Source organism: Adiantum capillus-veneris, chromosome 7 (assembly GCF_014529385.1).
Source record: "Adiantum capillus-veneris isolate H3 chromosome 7, ASM1452938v2, whole genome shotgun sequence".
NCBI classification, from domain to species: Eukaryota; Viridiplantae; Streptophyta; class Polypodiopsida; order Polypodiales; family Pteridaceae; genus Adiantum; species Adiantum capillus-veneris.
Genome location: NC_140937.1, coordinates 124,629,071 through 124,646,675, shown reverse-complemented (window position 1 = coordinate 124,646,675; position 17,605 = coordinate 124,629,071). Strand labels below are relative to the sequence as shown.

The 17,605-nt window shown below is 46.8% G+C and overlaps 1 protein-coding gene across 2 annotated transcripts in view; it reads right to left on the bottom strand.

The window, feature by feature from the left end:
• Nucleotides 1–1,390: 1,390 nt before the first annotated feature.
• LOC147454564 (vesicle-associated protein 1-2-like) overlaps nt 1,391–17,605 on the bottom strand; it is a 48,510-nt gene continuing 32,295 nt past the window's right edge. For both annotated transcript variants that reach the window (XM_086516473.1, XM_086516474.1), the window contains exons 7-9: nt 17,505–17,540; nt 17,348–17,425; nt 1,391–1,763 (exon numbers count right to left, since the gene is read on the bottom strand). In XM_086516473.1, the coding sequence (XP_086372599.1) occupies nt 1,635–1,763; nt 17,348–17,425; nt 17,505–17,540 (243 nt within the window). In that variant the 3' untranslated portion in view covers nt 1,391–1,634. The remainder of the gene's footprint in view (nt 1,764–17,347; nt 17,426–17,504; nt 17,541–17,605) is intronic.

Here is a 17,605-nt window from a genome sequence, read left to right as displayed (position 1 = left end):
AGAATTGGAGCTTTACCTACAAATATGAATGTGCCCTTGCTGTCCATTTCTTTACTATCTTTTGTCCTTTGGACTCAAGTGTTGCACCTGAAAGATTAGTCCTTTGCAAATAAGTACACTTACACTCGATGCAAAGGGATGCCTTGTACAGGGGTCTGCTTAAAGCCTGTGGTTCAGAATGGTAAAAACGGTTTGTGACCAACAAATTAAGGATCGTGAAAAAGGTATCTTAAGTATATATGCATTAGCCCAATTCCACCAGCAATTAATGGGTAACAAAATTCAATTTTGATGCTCTGAGGGCTCAAAAAAAAAACCATTACAAAAGACAACCACTCTATATGGCAATCAAGATAAATATCAAAATTCAATAGAATATCTAGTAGATAGGTTGGCATGGACTTCGAAGCTCAAACTTCTACACAACAAACCTAACAAACCTAACACTGGACTTGCACAAAAAATTTAGAGTACAAGCCTGTTAGAGCACATTATGTCAATGATAAATGTTGCCTATGAGAAATCCTTGCAACTGGGTAGGACGCTGCACAACTGTCCATAAAATCGTTTAACTGCAATTGAGCACAAAGGTAGGCCATTGTTTGGCAACTCAAAGGCATGTACACTTTTTGAGACAAAACCAGGGAAACAAAGTAAATTCATTTCTCAATTACCATAGGATAACCCAAAACTACCTGCACTAATCAGGTTGGGAATAAATTTGGCACTGTTTCACGTGATACTTAATCTTGATCGTTACATCCCTTAAGCCATTTGACAGCAGGAAAGGACAAAACTGGTCCTTCAGCACAGAAATATAAAATACAGAAGTTTCTTGGTGCAAATAAACAACGTTCAAACAACCAACTATAACAACTCCTTGGAAGAGTGAAACAAATTTCATAAACTCTTGTCGAAACATCTCCACAACTTATTAGCAATGCATCCACGTTAACAAGCTTCCTAGCATCAGCTTCTCCACCATTGAAGACCCTCATTGAGAAACAAAATATATGAATAGCAGACACCAGTAAGGTACAACATGATACGACACACTCCATAGCATAAAGTGATGAGTCTAATCACACTATTTGGAGAGATGAACCCTGTTCAACCCTCGAGGCTGTGCATTACACCCTACAAACCTTACAAAAGTGAACGGTTGATGCAAAGATAAATTTTCAACATGGTCCACATGTTGCCTCGACAACCATGCTTCAGCACAAGCATACCAAAAGACCTCATCTGATGATCAGCCGCCTTTAATTAAACATAGATTGGCAAACCCACCACCCAGAAGGTATGACCTCTAGTTTTAGACAAAGCAAGAAAAGACTGCACTCCAAGATATTTTGGACTACATGAAAAGACTGCTGATGGACTCTTTCCAGAAGGTAGAAAAACTGCTTAGTGAGCACTCTCATCACCCCTCTTCCCCAAACTTCTCATCATTTAGCAGCAGTACATATGCCAACGAGTCTAGTGATCTGGATGATGGATGACACTGGTGTAGTCATCTAAATAGCATGAAAGAACCCCAAAATTAATTGCCGAAATATCAACCGCCACCATTGTGATCCATATTCCTGCATGTGTGTAATGTACCCCTAATCTCTCACATTTTCCATAGACAACTAGGAGCGCATAAAGAATCCCACTATTACACCCAATAGACCCACAGTCAGAAGAAATAAAAATGAAAATCCCGAATCAGCCTTCTGCTCCAACGCAAGCTTTCCTCCAGACTTTGCTCGAAGCGATGCCTGCATGATAACCACAAAATCACAACGGAAGTACCCAATCAGGGAAATGAACACACGCATGCAATGACTGTTGTTGTCATAAAGCCAGCAGCAAGACATACTAGAAAGATTTGACAATCTGGGGTATGTTTTGACAAGCTTGAAGGGGCAGTATCTCGATATGATAACCATACCTCAAAATGCAAACTCGAAGAGCCAAAGAATAACAGTACTTACACGCTACAGGTAGGATTTACAAAATTCCTGACATATACAACCTAGCCTCGATATGTTTCCCAACAGGTTAGAGGCACAGGGCCAAAGCATTTTCATCGGAAAATGTATAAAGGTGCCATACCAGGAAAAGCAATCACATCAGAAACCTCCTGACTCTTGCAAAAATCTCCTTCAAGAACCATAAAGATCCAAGTATCGCTCCAAATACCTTTTTCATAGCCTTGTTCATAATCCATTAGTCTTTTTCACGTGGCTTGAGGGTGATGTGCTCTGCATCAGCCTAGATAAAGAGAAGATACCGTCTGTCCTTAAGGTCGAGGTCCTGAGGCTTCAGCCTCGTCATTTATCACCCTTTGGAAAAAATTAAAGATTCCTTTTATTTTGTACACATCCAAATGTAATTTATGCCGGTATGGAATGACATAGGAAGGCTGTCATTTGTTTTTTTGCGAAGACATGTCAATAGGCATGTGTCTTTTGGATGAACGCAGTGATTATATACCCTGCATTGTCCTGTGAGAGGCAACATGTCTGTTCTTGGATTCATCTAGAAAACGTTATATGAGGATATATAATGCCACAGTTGACCTTAGGAGCGAACCCCCACCTGGCCGCATTGGGACTCACTGCGCGCACAGTGCACCATCCAACGCCCACCATTGGGTTCGAGAGGGGGTAGCTATGTGGACGCAACGAGCCACGTAGGGCTAGAGACTCCATAGGTGGGACACCATGTACAGTAGATCGACAGGACCCCATCACGCAACATTAGCCAACCTGCGCTACTCAGACTTTAAAGAAGACCTTGGACAGGCCCAAATTGCGATCAGCTGCTGGCCAGTATGGTCAAACTCATGTGACAAGATGTAATTTTGTTGTTCTTTTTTTTTCCCCCACAGAAAGATCCTTCCATTAGTTATAAAAAGAAAACTGCCCACTGGGCTACAAACACTCCATGATATAGTACAAGAGGCTAGATAGAAGAGGAGACTCTCCCCTAACTATCGGAATGTACAACAAAAAATAAGTATCCCGATGGGCTAGGCTATACCATACAATGGAAGGGGGGGAAAGCCACACAGGTGGGCGATAATGCCACTGAGGAGTGCCTGCTCTACGGGAGTAAAACAGGCCACCCCCCCAAGTCGCATGGAAGGCTAGACGCCACTGCTCCACGCAATCCGAGTCCCCCGGATGCGATCGTACTGTCCCCTGAGGGTGTGAATCAGCTCTATCCATATCACTCAAACTGTCTCCGCCAGAGGCTCCGTCCGTCCATCTATAGCTCTACTGCACCTGGCTCGCCATACGAATCAGATAGTGAGGCTGCTGAGAAGCTCCCAACGAGGCTCTCTGGCCTCCGTCCAAGGTGAATCTGTGTAAGTCCGGTGCAGTAAACTGCCTGGCTGCCCTTGACAAAATGAATAGCCACAGTGTCAGGAGATGCCTCATATCCAAGGGCCGGCCCAGACGATGTCGACCAGGCTGCGGCTCCCCATGTGTAAACACCCTCCAGCGTAAGCGAGGCCAGGAGACGAAGAATCCGAAGGCATGAGGGCAATCCCATAAGCAGTGTCTCTGTGTCTCTAGCTGATGCCCACATCTGCTACAAGTAGGGGGGAAGCCAGCCCACTGCTACCCCTCAATGGGCAACTAGCCACTGAAACGTGGAGATCCGACGGGCCTGACGTGATGCCCAAAGTCTCGCCCAGAAATCCTCTAGGAAGGCCTTTGAGAGGCCCTGTCGTCTCCAATGCTCTGCTGCAGCTGGGATGGCTGCCCGCCGTGACGTCAAATGTATCTCCCCAGTCGCACTGTGTACTGAAAGAAGAGATGTCAGGAGCCCCTGGTAAAGCGAATGGGTCCTCCCACATCCACTCGCATGGGTCCCACTGAAGTCGTGCCAGCGGTCGAGAGCCATAGACCCATAATCGAAAAGTCGTGTCAAGCTCTCCTGGATCCGGGTCTATGTGCCACTTCCGTGAAGCAGCACCCACAACTCTGATCCTCTGAAAAGTACATCCCTCAATCAATGGAGACTCCTCCTCCACTCTCTGCAGCCTCCCCTCATCCCCTACCTCAAAGAAGAGACAAATCCCCTCCTCGTTAGATGCTCTAACTGCAATCAAAATCTCTAGCTGCGTAAAAGCACCCATCCATCGAGGCTCAAATGGCTCCTCCCACACTGCTGTAAGGGCTGTCTGAATCTCCTCTCTCATAGTCTATCCACCCCGAAAGTGGCTCAGCCTCTCCATCTGTATCTCCTCAGGAAGTCTGCAGAAAGCCTGCCAATCCCCAAAGCTGCGTGCAGGGCCATCAGCCATGGGTCCCCATGTTAGTCTCGTCCTGGATCCCAACATATGTCCCTGCTCTGTGCGCACAAAGGGACTCCATATCAAAGGCTGCCGCGCTCTCTCCTCTATACAAGATGGATGTCGCTGCTGTAGGCCAAGGCAAAGCAACTCCCAAGCCCGTAATATGCTCAAAGCAAAACCATCCTCCCAGCCTATGCTCAGGCATGTCCTCATCATCTCAGTGAAGATCCATATGGTGTCTGGTACACAAATACCTCCTGCTAGGCGAGCTCGGGCCTGAATCCGCCTACGTAAGAACTCCTTCCACGGCTAGGCACCGCGAAGAAGCCCTCGCACAATGAGCTTCCAATAGCAGTGCTCTACTCTCATCTGTGGGATCAATGATGCCAAGACCCCCCTTTGCCAGGGGTAAAGTGATGACCGACCAAGCTACTGAAACCAGCCCATGGGGCGGTAGGCTTTGGCTTTCACCCGAAATTCTTTACTTTAGACACACACAAACAGAACGTGCAATGGAAACCTGCGACCGGAATTAACACTTAAGTACACACACGGCTCGGAAGCTAGAATGCTCCGAGCAGACGCCGACAACCTGTAGGCCACAAAATTGGCACCCCTTTCCGTATTTCTTTATACTTTGACAAAGTAAATTACAAAGAAAAGTCCTAGGAATCCTTTACCTGCATCCCGCTAGATACCACTTGTTTTGGCCAAATTTCGGCAGCATAAGAGCTGCGAAACTTGCGCGAAACCAATTCCCTTGCTGGAACTCACTTCCACTGGCATAAACCCTCTGATTCCTGCCCAAAAAAGTAAGTTCAGAACGCTGTATTTACTGGTTTTTGCCCTGTTTTCAGCCCCAAACAGTCCCCTAACTGTCCTCTGCTAGTGGGGCACTATTCCCAATGGTTCTAGCATCCGTATGGCTCAAAAACAATCAATTTACAACGCATACACAGCGCTGAAAATGCACCTGTACGGTGAGGTTATAACCCTCACCCGTGCCTGCTTTGGAGTAGCAGCTAGCTACCCCTGTTCCTGCTCAAGGAGGCTCTTGCCTCAGCACAAAAGCATGAAACCACACAGCTGTACATCAGTCAAATGAAGAGCCCTCTTGTGGGGCATCACATAACTGCATGTAGGGGAGAGAGAAAGCAGTGTGTAGCGTGCAGGACATCACTCCTAGCACTACACTGTACATGGGAGGGAAAGAAAGCACTCCATAGCTCTTAACCTGTGGACAGGTTCTCAATGAAGCATCCTCCCAACATAAATCGCGCGGCCCCCTCTTCTCCGCTTAACCTGTAATGCATCTATGAACAAATATATGCAAAAAGGGAAAATTTCCACGACTGTCAAAACTTGCGTATCGCTAAAAACGAAACAAAACAGCCCTGTAAACACGCATCCGATGCCTTCCAATGCTGAAAAAGAGCTCCTTGATCCTAGTAAGGTCATGGGAAGCTCAAAAATGGAGAGAAATGGCTGAAAATCACACTTATCAACTTCCAAAACTGCTCCAAAAAGTCAATTACGAGTTTTGTTCTCCCAAACTTGATAAATTGACCAAAAAGTGCCACTTGGCACTCATGCCGCCCGCATTGAGCTTCCTGCTTAAAAATCTCTCAACTGGTGCATCAGTTGACTTTGCAGCAAAGTAACAAAATGTTCCCCTTGTCATTCTGTAGCTAAAGACGTGCACAGATTTCATGCCCCAATATAGCAATTCCCTAAATTTTAGGAGATTTCTGTTGGGCTCCCACTGGTCTTCTGACCATCTATCCTCATTGGGCAATAGGACCGCATCCAAAAGTGCAATGTGGCCCAACTGTCCTATACTTTCTGTTGGTGATCCCACCTTGACTTTATGCCTTTATTGAGTTCACTTCCTAGTATCCACCAACTTGTCTTGCATTGAGCCTAGACATCCTCTTACTATACGAATTCCAGTGCCGACCAACTTCCCGTCTGCGGGTGAAACTACCGTTCACGTTGGCCATACAATGTCCGACCATTTGCAACTTCAAAAAGAGGGTCTCAAAAATAAAACAAAAATCATTGGAAGAAAACCAACAACTAAGGTTAGCAGTTGCCACGTCCTCGTGACATACCCCCCTCTTGAAATCGCAAACGTCCTCGATTGCATACCATAAATACATGCCACTGATGATCTTGTGTTGTTAGCACTTTTTTATCATCGCATGTATCCGCAAGAAAGGTCGTAACACATAGATACAAATGACTTAATGAGACCTTCATACTTTTGTCGTTTCCATCTATTACACTGAATTCATATGTACATATGATGTGCTAGCTCTATCATTACCCCTCCTTTGCACATGTTTGGTTGGGGCATAAGTAGGCTGTAACCCAAAGGCCTCAAGGTAAAGCTGCAATACATTTGGTGGCTCTGACAGTTCAGGCTCTTCCATCCACTTTCCATCCATAGGTGGATAGTTCTTGAAATTCACCACATAGCATCTTGTAACCTGTCCCTTAATTCTTTACATGTGCAAGAGGCTGTTGCCTCTGCAAACGAGCATAATTCCGCAACACTGTAGTGTACTACCCACGACCAAGTAAGCACAAATTTCAAGATGATTTACCAATGTGTCGAAGAATCCAAACAATCGCCTCAAAGAATCGGCGAGCAACGTGTCACCTGGCAGACCAACATCACCCCCGCAGGAGATCTAGTGGTCAATCTACCACCGTAAGACCTCTCTCTATCTCATCTTGGTTCATACTTGCAAACCCTAAAATGCAGCAGAAAATCATCCCTAATTTTGACCACTTTTTGGCGGGACGAACATGCGGAATTTCCTGTCTGTCCTGTGAAGAGAAACCCTCTTCCTTGGTGTCATTCATCCTGTCAGTCATTGTGCAATTCCAAGTTGCTGAACTCTGTGTCCAAAACAACCGAGGCTCACTCTTTAAGGAAAAAATGATTGATATCTCGGCAATGGAACCATGAAACCGGCCCGTAGGACGTTAGGCTTTGGCTTTCACCCGAAATTCTTTACTTTAGACACACACACAGAAAACGTGCAATGGAAACATGCGACGAGAATTAACACTTAAGTACACACACGGCTCGGAAGCTAGAATGCTCCAAGCAGACGGCGACAACCTGTAGGCCCCAAAATTGGTGCCCCTTTCAGTATTTCTTTTTACTTTGAGAGGGTAAATTACAAAGCAAAGTCCTAGGAATCATTTACCTGTATCTCGCTAGATACCACTTCTTTTGGCCAAATTTTGGCAACATAACAACCCCAAAACTTGCGCAAAACCAATTCCCCTGCTGGAACTCACTTCAGCACGCTATATTTATTGGTTTTTGCCTTGTTTCCAGCCCCAAACAGTTCCCTGACTGTCCTCTGCCAGTGGGGCACTATTCCCAATGGTTCTGGGGTCCGTATGGCTGAAAAACAGTCAATTTATAGCGCATACACAACGCTGGAAACGCACCTGTACGGTGAGGTTATGACCCTCACCCGTGTCTGCTTTGGAGTAGCAGCTAGTTACCCCTGTTCCTGCTCAAGGAGGCTCTTGCCTCAGCACAAAAGCATGAAACCACACAGCTGTACATCAGTCAAATGAAGAGCCCTCTTGTGGGGCATCACATAACTGCACGTAGGGGAGAGAGAGAGCAGTGTGTAGCGTGTAGGGCATCACTCTTAGCACCACACTGTACATGGGAAGGAAAGAAAGCACTCCATAGCTCCTAACCTGTGGACAGGTTCTCAATGAAGCATCCTCCCAGCATAAATCGAGCGGCCCCTTTTCTCCGCTTAACCTGTAATACATCTGTGAACAAATATACGCAAAAAGGGGAAGATTTCCATGACTGTCAAAACCTGCATACCGCTGAAAACGCAACAAAACAACCATGTAACCACGCATCTAATGCCTTCCAATGTTGAAAGTGAGCTCTAGGTAAGGTCATGGGAAGCTCAAAAATGGAGAGAAATGGCTGAAAATCACAGTTATCAACTTCCAAAATTGCTCCAAAAAGTCAGTTACGAGTTTTGTTCTCCCAAACTTGATAAATTGACCAAAAAGTGCCACTTGGCACTCATCCATGCAATTTCCCCGCATTGGGCTTCCTGCTTAAAAATCTCTCAACTGGTGCATCAGTTGACTTTGCAGCAGAGTAATTAAATGTTCCCCTTGTCATTCTGAAGCTAAAGACGCGAACAGATTTCATGCCCCAAAATAGCCGCTCCCTAAATTTTAGGAGATGCTTTCGTTGGGCTCCCACTGGTCTTCTGACCATTTATCCTCATTGGGACCGCATCCAAAAGTGCAATATGACCCAACTGTCGCATACTTTCTGTTGGTGATCCCACCTTGACTTTATGCCTTTATTGAGTTCACTTCCTAGTATCAACCAACTTGCTAAATGCGATGGGGGGACCTACATGATCTTGCACTGAGCCTAGACATCCTCTTACTATACGAATTCCAGTGCCGACCAACTTCTTGTCTGCGAGTGAAACTACCGTTCACATTGGCAATACAATGTCCGACCATTTGCAACTTCAAAAAGTGGGTCTCAAAAATTAAAACCAACAACTAAGGTTAGCAGTTGCCACGTCCTCGTGACAACTACTTTGGCCCGGGCACACTGACCGTCTAGCTCTGACCAAAGGAAGTTCCTGATCAGCCTCTGAATCTATCTGATACAAGAACTAGAGAATATCCAACATGAAGTGATGTACCACATGGTAGCCAGCAAAGCTTGGTTGGTCACCACCACCCTCCCTGCTAGAGATAATCTTGCTGACTGCTCAGCTCTTAAGACTTGCTTAAAGAGTGACACATGTGCATACGGATCTCCTGAACCACCATACTTCTTTGGCATACACTTGGCTACTTGAGATGGTCTCATACGTCTATGGTCTGCTACCAATCTCATTGCTCCTGTGTCCCGGCTAAAGCTTTCTCTAGCATCATGGACTTCATGGGTTACCCTTGTCGGTTCCCCTGCCCTAAGTCTACTACTAGGAGGTAAATGTGATGGTTCCCCTTCGAACCTTGGACCTGGAGTGGTATACGTGGGGATTGGAACTGCACTACCTCGATTCGTATCCATTGACTCTCTAGAATGTAATGATCCCATTGGTCCGGGCTTCGAGTACTGAGGTTGGCTGAAAGAGTCAGCAGCCTGAGTTCTTTGTCCTCCTGTTGTCATTGGGTTTTGCACTCCATTTGTTGGTGCTGGTCTTTGTGAGCTAGAAGTAACATAATACTGATGTAGTGGTCCCCCAAAGTATGTATATCCTTCTAATTCTTTCTTGCCCATTGTTGAGTATTGCCTCCCATACTTGTCGTAAGCGGCAATTTTCACTTCCGATCCCTTTGTGTAGGTAAAGACATAAAGTCTTTTTTGGTCTGTCAACTCTCCGGTGTAGGGTTCTTCACATCTATAATAGAGATCTTGCTCCCCATTATTATATTTGTATAGCCCCACATAGATGTTATCAGTGTTGATCCTTGTAGTTTCATTCTCTCTTCTTAACCTTGCATCAGGGAAGTTCATTATTGGTGCTTTCTCCTCAAGTTCTTCATCTACTTTGGCTTTGGTGCCCATCAATCCCCACTTGTCCACAATGTTAGGGTTTAGGACTACCAAGTACATGGTACCCTCGTCATCTAGATATCTATCTCCGCTATAGCTCACAGGCACTAAGTCCTTGAACTCACTAGGTCTATCTTCTATCTTTACACAATAGCAGTCCATTCCATCTTTGTACATCTTGGCACCTTGCTCATTGTCGTACTGGTATTTTATGAACAATAGCTTCATCGTGGAGGAAGGGTTTGATGATCCTGCTGCCATATTTTCTCTGTTGTTCAGGTTCAAGTGTTCCAAGTGTTCGGTGAAAATATCGTAAGATCTCTCCGAAGAAGTATCAGAAACACGTGAGGATGACGCCCAGATTGGCACCGTTGTTGCTGTGGCGGGAGTACATCCAAATTAGCACAACGAGTACTTGTCGAGGAGTATGGGACGCTCATGAGGACAAGGGTTTTTATAAATAATGTATACACCGATCGGACATAATAGCGCCCGTAGAGATTCTTGAGTGAACCTAATCCAAGGGTTGTTGGTTTAAAATTGGACGACTTCTTGTTTGAGTATTGTTTGTAATACTGTTTGAAGGGCTGTTTTAACGAACCAGTATCATAAATAAAGTAAAGGAACATGTATGTTTAAACAGTGTGGTAGTAATTAGATAACAAAAGAAGGGTAAGTGTGGTGTGGAAAGTGGGAGAATGATACCCCGACGGTATCGTTCTATGGACGAGTGGACTCGATGAGTCGGGTAACTTTCCAACGCTAGAAATTATTTTATGCAGATTGGCCTCTTGGCCATGCAAATGTATCATCAGCAGACTCTGAGTCCAGCAAATCCTCGTCCCGAATAGGTAACTGCAGCCTATGTAATCCAACCTCCTCTGCAGTCAAATACATACTCATGGCCTCAACAAAACACAAGAGGAGGAAGGGGGCAAGGGGACAGCCCTGCCTAACTAAGCTAGTCAGCTCAAAACTCGGCCCTCGGCCGCCTGCCATCAGCACCTGACTCTGAGCAGTGGTGTATAGAGCTACAATCCCTCGAATCCAGCCAAGCTCAAAACCCATACGCAACATAGTACCCTCTAGAAAGCTCCAGTCCACTCTGTCATAGGCCTTCTCAAAATCGAGAAGAAGAACAACCAAATCCTCACCAAGCAAGCGAGCTAGTGCAGTCAGTAGCCTCCCAAAATATAAAAATGTTGTCAAGGATACTACGTTCCTTGACAGAGCCAGTCTGGGTATCATGGATCAACTCTCCTAGGAGAGGCTGGATCCTCAAACTCAGTCTTCGCTAAGACTTTGTTTATAGTGTTGAGGATTGTGATAGGCCTCCACTGTCGAATGTGATCAGATACTCCCTCCCCTCTGGGGATAAGAAAAATCAGCCCCTCTGAGAAACACTGCGGCATCATCCCAGTGTCTAAAATATGTTGAAAGCCTCTGCGTAGGCTTGGTCCCAAGACACCCCAATGCCGCCTATAAAATGCAAGTGTCAAACCATCCTCTCCTCGGCAGCTTCTACGTGGGAGTATCCTCAAACCCTCCATAAGCTCATCCTCAGACAATGGATGTGCCAATGCATGCCTCATATGATCTGTGACTCTTCTCTGGATATGAGCCCAAACAAGCTCTCTACACCTATCTCTCTCCTCAGATGGAGGTGTAGCACTGAGTAAATCTCTGTATAAATCTGTAGCAATCCCTCTCGGCTCCTCAGGCTCAGTCGCTAGTGATCCATCCTGACGTCTCAGTTGTCTAACCCCTGTCCGTGCAAGTCGAGATCCGATAATCTCAAAAAATTCTCCAGAGACTCGGTCCCCAAGCTGTGTCCACTGTGAGGCCTAGCGGTGGTAATAGAACTCATGCCTCTGCTCCTCGATCTCGCTAACCTCCTGTCTGGCTTGCCGCCGCAACTGACCCTCTAGCCATGTGCACTCAGGCTGCTGCTCCTGTAATCTCTGAATGGCTGCTAGGCTGCGCCTGAGTCTCCTCTCTCTCTCGCGAGTCTCTCGAAATCTAGTCAAAGCTGTCTCGTGTAAAAAAGTGATGAGGGCCACAATCCCCTGGGCACACTGCTCTGCTGCATCCACATCTGAGTTCTGGCTAGACTGCCAGATACGCTCTATCTCATCAACAAGGCTCGGGTCCGTGAGCACTCCGTGGAATCCGTAGTTGCATGCTAGGTGCTCGTCACTGCTCCTCAAAAATAACAATCACCGGGGCATGATCCAAAAATGCAATGCCAGCCAAGATCCCTATGGTCCCATCCATCTCCCCAGCAAAGTCACCTAAATAGAATCGATCAATCATAGACACCTTAGTTCCTCCCTGTCGATGGTCCGATGGAGAGAAACTCAAACTATCTGGAGATCGTACAAAAGCCTCCTGCTGCCATACATCCGAGATCTGCAATGTCAAACACAATCTCTCCCATGCTGCTAGCTCATGCCCATGCACTGTCACATGACTGCCCCCAATCCTATCTGTCCGATGCTCTAGCATATTGAAGTCCCCTCCAACACACCAATGGTCCACCTCAGGTAATGCATCCATAATCTGTGCCTAAAAAATCTGCTCTAGCACTCGCCTGATTAGGCGCATATACATTGAGAAACCCCACAAGCTCCCCATGTATCCTCAATGTCATAAACTGGGCTCTGCCCGACACAATCACCCCTCTGTCCACAATGGCATGCTGCCAAGCATCCGCAATAAACATACATACCCCTCCCCTGCCCACTCATGGGTCCAAAACCTGCTGACCAAAATGGCTCACATCGGTCTGGCAAAACCGAGCCACATCTGTGAATCGGGCTCTCACTCAGATGGCGCTCCTGTAGCATCAAGACATCAATGGAACCGCCTATCAAGCATCATTGAATCTCCTAACGAAGCCTGCGTCTATAACGAAGATACAGGGAGCCTCCAAGACTCTGCACATTCCACGAGATGATCATGGTCTGCCAATATATGAAGTAGCTACGTCAGCAGTCCGGCGAGCCTTCGCAATCGGTTGAAGGGAGAATACTCTCCATCCGAGCGACTGCGGATCTGACCCCCCTGAGCGCCCCACGCGCTGCACACTATCTCCCAGTGGGTATATGCCATAGCTAAGGCTGATGCCTCCACGATCTCATCCTCATGAATGCATACATAGAGTGGAGGCCTCGCGAGGTTCGCTACAATCCGAATAACCAAGTGTCTGACCCCGCGAGCATCAGTCCTGCCTGTAGCTGTGTAATGGGCGAGCTCCCAAAAACGCACAAGCATATCTGTCACATCCAGGTCTCCCAAGTGATGAGAGATCTCTATAGCCTGTGTGTGCAAGCACTCTGATGCCAAGTCCATGGACCACTCTCTATCACTCGCTCCACACAACGGGAAGGAGAAGGCTACTGAGAAATCCAGTGCCGCCTCTCCCCGCGCTGGGAGGATAACCACGTGAACCTGCACAGATGCCCACTCATGTGTCTCCTCACTACCAAACAAGTGCGTGAAAGAGTAGTACAACGATGCAATCCTGTCGCGCGAATCAAAGCTGAGTAGTCAACTCCGTATCGCTGACATGCGTGAAGCTCTAATCGGCATCGTAGCTCTCTCCACTAGCCCACCAAAAAAATCGCTACTCAGTGAGCGTCGCACTGCTGAAGAGTACCAAGTAAGTGGTAGCTCCTCTGTAGAAAGCAAAGATGAAGGCGAGGAAATGGCAGCGGGGGCGAGGCGCGCAGAGATAGCAGCTGGTGCTGCAATGGGAGTTGGAGAGGTGGGAGAGGCGAAGGCGAGGACTGCAGAGACGAGCCACTATCTCCACGAGGGTGTCACGTGACACATCCAACCCTATGTATCCATGGACAAGCTACAGCATGATCACGGTTCAGTTCAATCAAGTCACTCTAGAATAGGAAGTGATCTCGCACTTTTGTGAGTCTGTTCGCAGACCGTCCATGTCCAGACACTTAGTGTAGATGCATATCCTCTGGTTGCACACAGCATGATCATAAGCATTCCCATCAGAATCCATCAGAATCCTTCAAGGGAATTTTCTAGTGCATTTAGCCTATTTTACCTATTTTTGACATTTTTCACTTATAATTTTTAAGTGACTTTTGTTGGAAAGTAGGTAGGGAAAATTGAGTAAGTTTGTGTATAAGCAAACCTAAACTAGCACTAATTGGCAGTAGAGGCAACAGGAGCTCCACCGCTCTACAAGCAACTTCTCAAGCAAGACTTCCCACCCTAGGCGATTCCAGCTCCAGAGCCTCCTAGCGTTTTTGATCCCTCATCGCCCAGCCCTCTCAGTACTTGGCGTTTTTCAGCAGATCTCCACCGCAAGCAGATCCCCATGCCCAGCATTTTCCAGATTTCCCACATCGCCCACTTCTGGCCTGGCGTTTTTCAGCAATGAAGCAGTCTCAGATTCAGCCTAAAGACCATCAGTTTTCAGCCCAAGAACCTGCAGTTTTCAGCCCTACAGAACATTAGTTTCAGCCCTAAGACCTGCAGAATTTCAGCGACAAAAGATCAGCAGAAATCAGCCTCAAAACCAGCGTTTTTGGATTTGCAGCAGATTTCAGCCTTAAGCGTTTTTGGACAGCAGATAAAGACCTTCAGTTTTCAGCCCTAGTGTCGGCCTCGCCATCTCCGTCGTCGTCGTCGACATAGCCTAGACTTGCATCAGTCACATGCATTCAGTTTGTACCAGTTTGTGCAATCATAAGTAGACCACTCTCGCCGACGAGAGTGGGGCCTTCAGAGAAGGGTGTTTTTTAACGTCTCTAGTGTCGTATTTCTCTTCTCTCTCTATCTCTCAGTCTCGTGCACTTCCATTCACAGTGTCCATTCACTTTGTTTGTGTCCATTGCACTCTCTTAATAAAGGAACGGAAGGCTCTCCCTTCCGTAAGTACAAGGAACCTTGAGCACAGTTCGGAGCACTCATCTTGAGCAAAGTTCAAACATTCATTCCGTTGCACCTAACAGAGGGGGAGATAAAACCGGCTGCTCATGCACTATGGGCATGATGGGCGAGGCAAAGGGCGGTGGAGGAGTGGGTGAAGGGGTGGGGAGAGGTGCTTCCATCTCCTGGTCCATAGGCTGCTCTCCTGAGCTCTTTGTTTGTAAAACCTCAAACCGGTTTTGCACCAGCACCCACTGCTGCTGCTGCTGGCCCTGCCGCTCGATCGACTGCTCAGGCTGGTGTCATCGATGCCGTCCCTGCAGCTGCTGCCACTCTCATGTAGCAACAGGTGGGGGAGGTCCCTTTGCAGCCGACTAAGATGTGGCTCCAATGTCTCGCTGTGCCGTCTTAGCTCCAACCGCCGGAGGCTGTGTCTACGTCTGTGTCAATGGTGGAGCTCGGGGTCTCCGACGAGGAGAGGCCTTGGCCAAGTGGCAAACCTGTCGACAGATAAAGCACTGTTTCCCGACTACTCTACTCGCTGATCAAACCATCCCCTGCCAACCTTAGGTAGTTGAACTAGCTTTGGCAAGCAAGAGACATCTAGTACCAGAACTCTGACTGAAGGCATACCAGCTGCTCTGGTAACAATTGACGCTGTTGTACGTGCCGTCTCCAGGACCGACCCCACTAGAGAGCCAATCTGGGAAATTCGGGGCAAGTACTCCCGACGGAGACTCGAGAAGCACACTGTCACTGGGAAAAGACGCTCAACCCTCTCTGTCGCCTCTGTTGGATCAAAACCGTGATGCCATTGGCTAAAGAAGGCTCGAGCTCCGCGTATATCCAAGGGACTCATCCCAATGACCTGTGAGACACTGTGCTGTCTCGAACTCAATCTTGTAGTGTTCGTGTCCCAATAGCTGGATATCTTGAATCTTACCCACATCTGCAAGCAGGCGGGCCTGTAGTAAGTCTCGAAGCTCACCACGATTGGGACGGGTGCCAACAATGCGGCAGATCGTAGAGGTGGCCTGGAGCCTCTCTACCTCTCCTACTAAGCTCGCTTCCTCTTCCATATTCTACAAGTGATCAAGGTGCCTCTAGGATTTATTGGGGTAGAAGGCAGCAAAACCTCCTTGAGTGAAAGGCCCTGCCCAGTAGGATACTTATGTAGACAAAAAGAGGGGATATGTTTCTTGATAAGTAAAGCCCAATAGTCCTTACTTTCAATGGATCGACAAATCCATTTGGCTACCAATTTTGTGGCCAAGTGATCAATGTCCAAGATGCCTAATCCTCCTTGTTCCTCAAAAAGAGTGTAGGTGCATCCTTGAGACCTTGTTAATCTCATCACAACCTCCCTATAAAATCCTACTAGACACAACAAACACTTGATTAAGACACTGTTTGTAGGGTTGCCAACATGAAAGAAAATAGATGAGAGAAGGTAGTAGGTAATGATTAGGTACAAAAGTTATGGATGGAAGAGACGACTGCATTGAGCACCCACTAGAGGCGTTGTTCCTGAATTTATTGATGACCCAATCCCATCTTTGCTTCAATGTAACATTGAATCCCATTGGGATTCCAAGAAGCCTAAAGATCTACCCACTTCTTAGAATGTGATAATTTTTTTTACCGATGATATTTGGAATAGAATCATCATCTGTCTTAGACCCCGTTTTGGCGAAAGAGAGAGCCTGATGGGGGTGTCCTCGGGGGCGGTCGGGGGGGCTCCATGTGGGTCCCTCTGAGGCGGAGCATCCATCTCTCTCTCTCTCTCTCTCTCTCTCTCTCTCTCTCTCTCTCTCTCTCTCTCTCTCTCTCTCTCTCTCTCTCTCTCTCTCTCTCTCTCTCTCTCTCTCTCTCTCTCTCTCTCTCTCTCTCTCTCTCTCTCTCTCTCTCTCTCTCTCTCTCTCTCTCTCTCTGTGTGTGTGTGTGCGCGTGCGCGTGCGTGTGTGTGTGCACGCGCGCAGCAGGCAGGGGCTGTGTACCTGCTCGTCACAGCAGCAGTAGGAGCAGCACCTGGCGAAGGGGGGGAACATGATGGCGTTCAGCAGAAGGAGGGGGAGGGCGATGGGCTTCAGCGAGCGCTCATGTAATTTTGTTTTTCTTTGGCACGCAGGTTTCGTTAAAGGGTGTTCTACTTACACAGTGTATAGTTTGTTCAAGTTGCTCTTCTACTAATACAATCATGTAATACCCTTCTCTTGTAAGTACCAGAACCGTTTCTAAGGCTGACACACAGACTTGAGGTCCCCCTGTCAATGAGAAGGCACTCAATTCATACCAAAGGCTCAACATTACTTCCATGTGAAGGATATCACAACCAAAAAAGTGATATCCTTATCACTTTCATCTGACTATCTCTACTTTGGCTTGATATCATATTCGCCACATATGGGTCCAATTAATCCACAGATATGGTAGCCAGGCTGGGAAAATTGCACAGTTTCTTGCAGGTATTGCACAAACACGTAGTATACACAATCATGATACTGCATGATTCTTTTCACCAAGAACAACTTACATAACACCAAGAAGTTAACTCCCAGGTCTAAAGTACTTACAATCTCCTCTTGCAGCTGTTGGGTCTTCTGTAGAACAACTTTTTTCTCCTCAGTTAATTTCACAATCTGTGACTTTTTCTGCAAATTGACCAACCTTTGAAATAAGCTATTAGACTGGCAAAGCAAAAACAAACATATCTTTCAATGTATATATAACCTCTGCAAGCTTTGCCTTCAAATCACCATCTCTTCCCTGCAATAACCAAACCATGGCTCACTTCAAAAAAGAAAGCTCTCAATCATCTTGCAAACAAATAA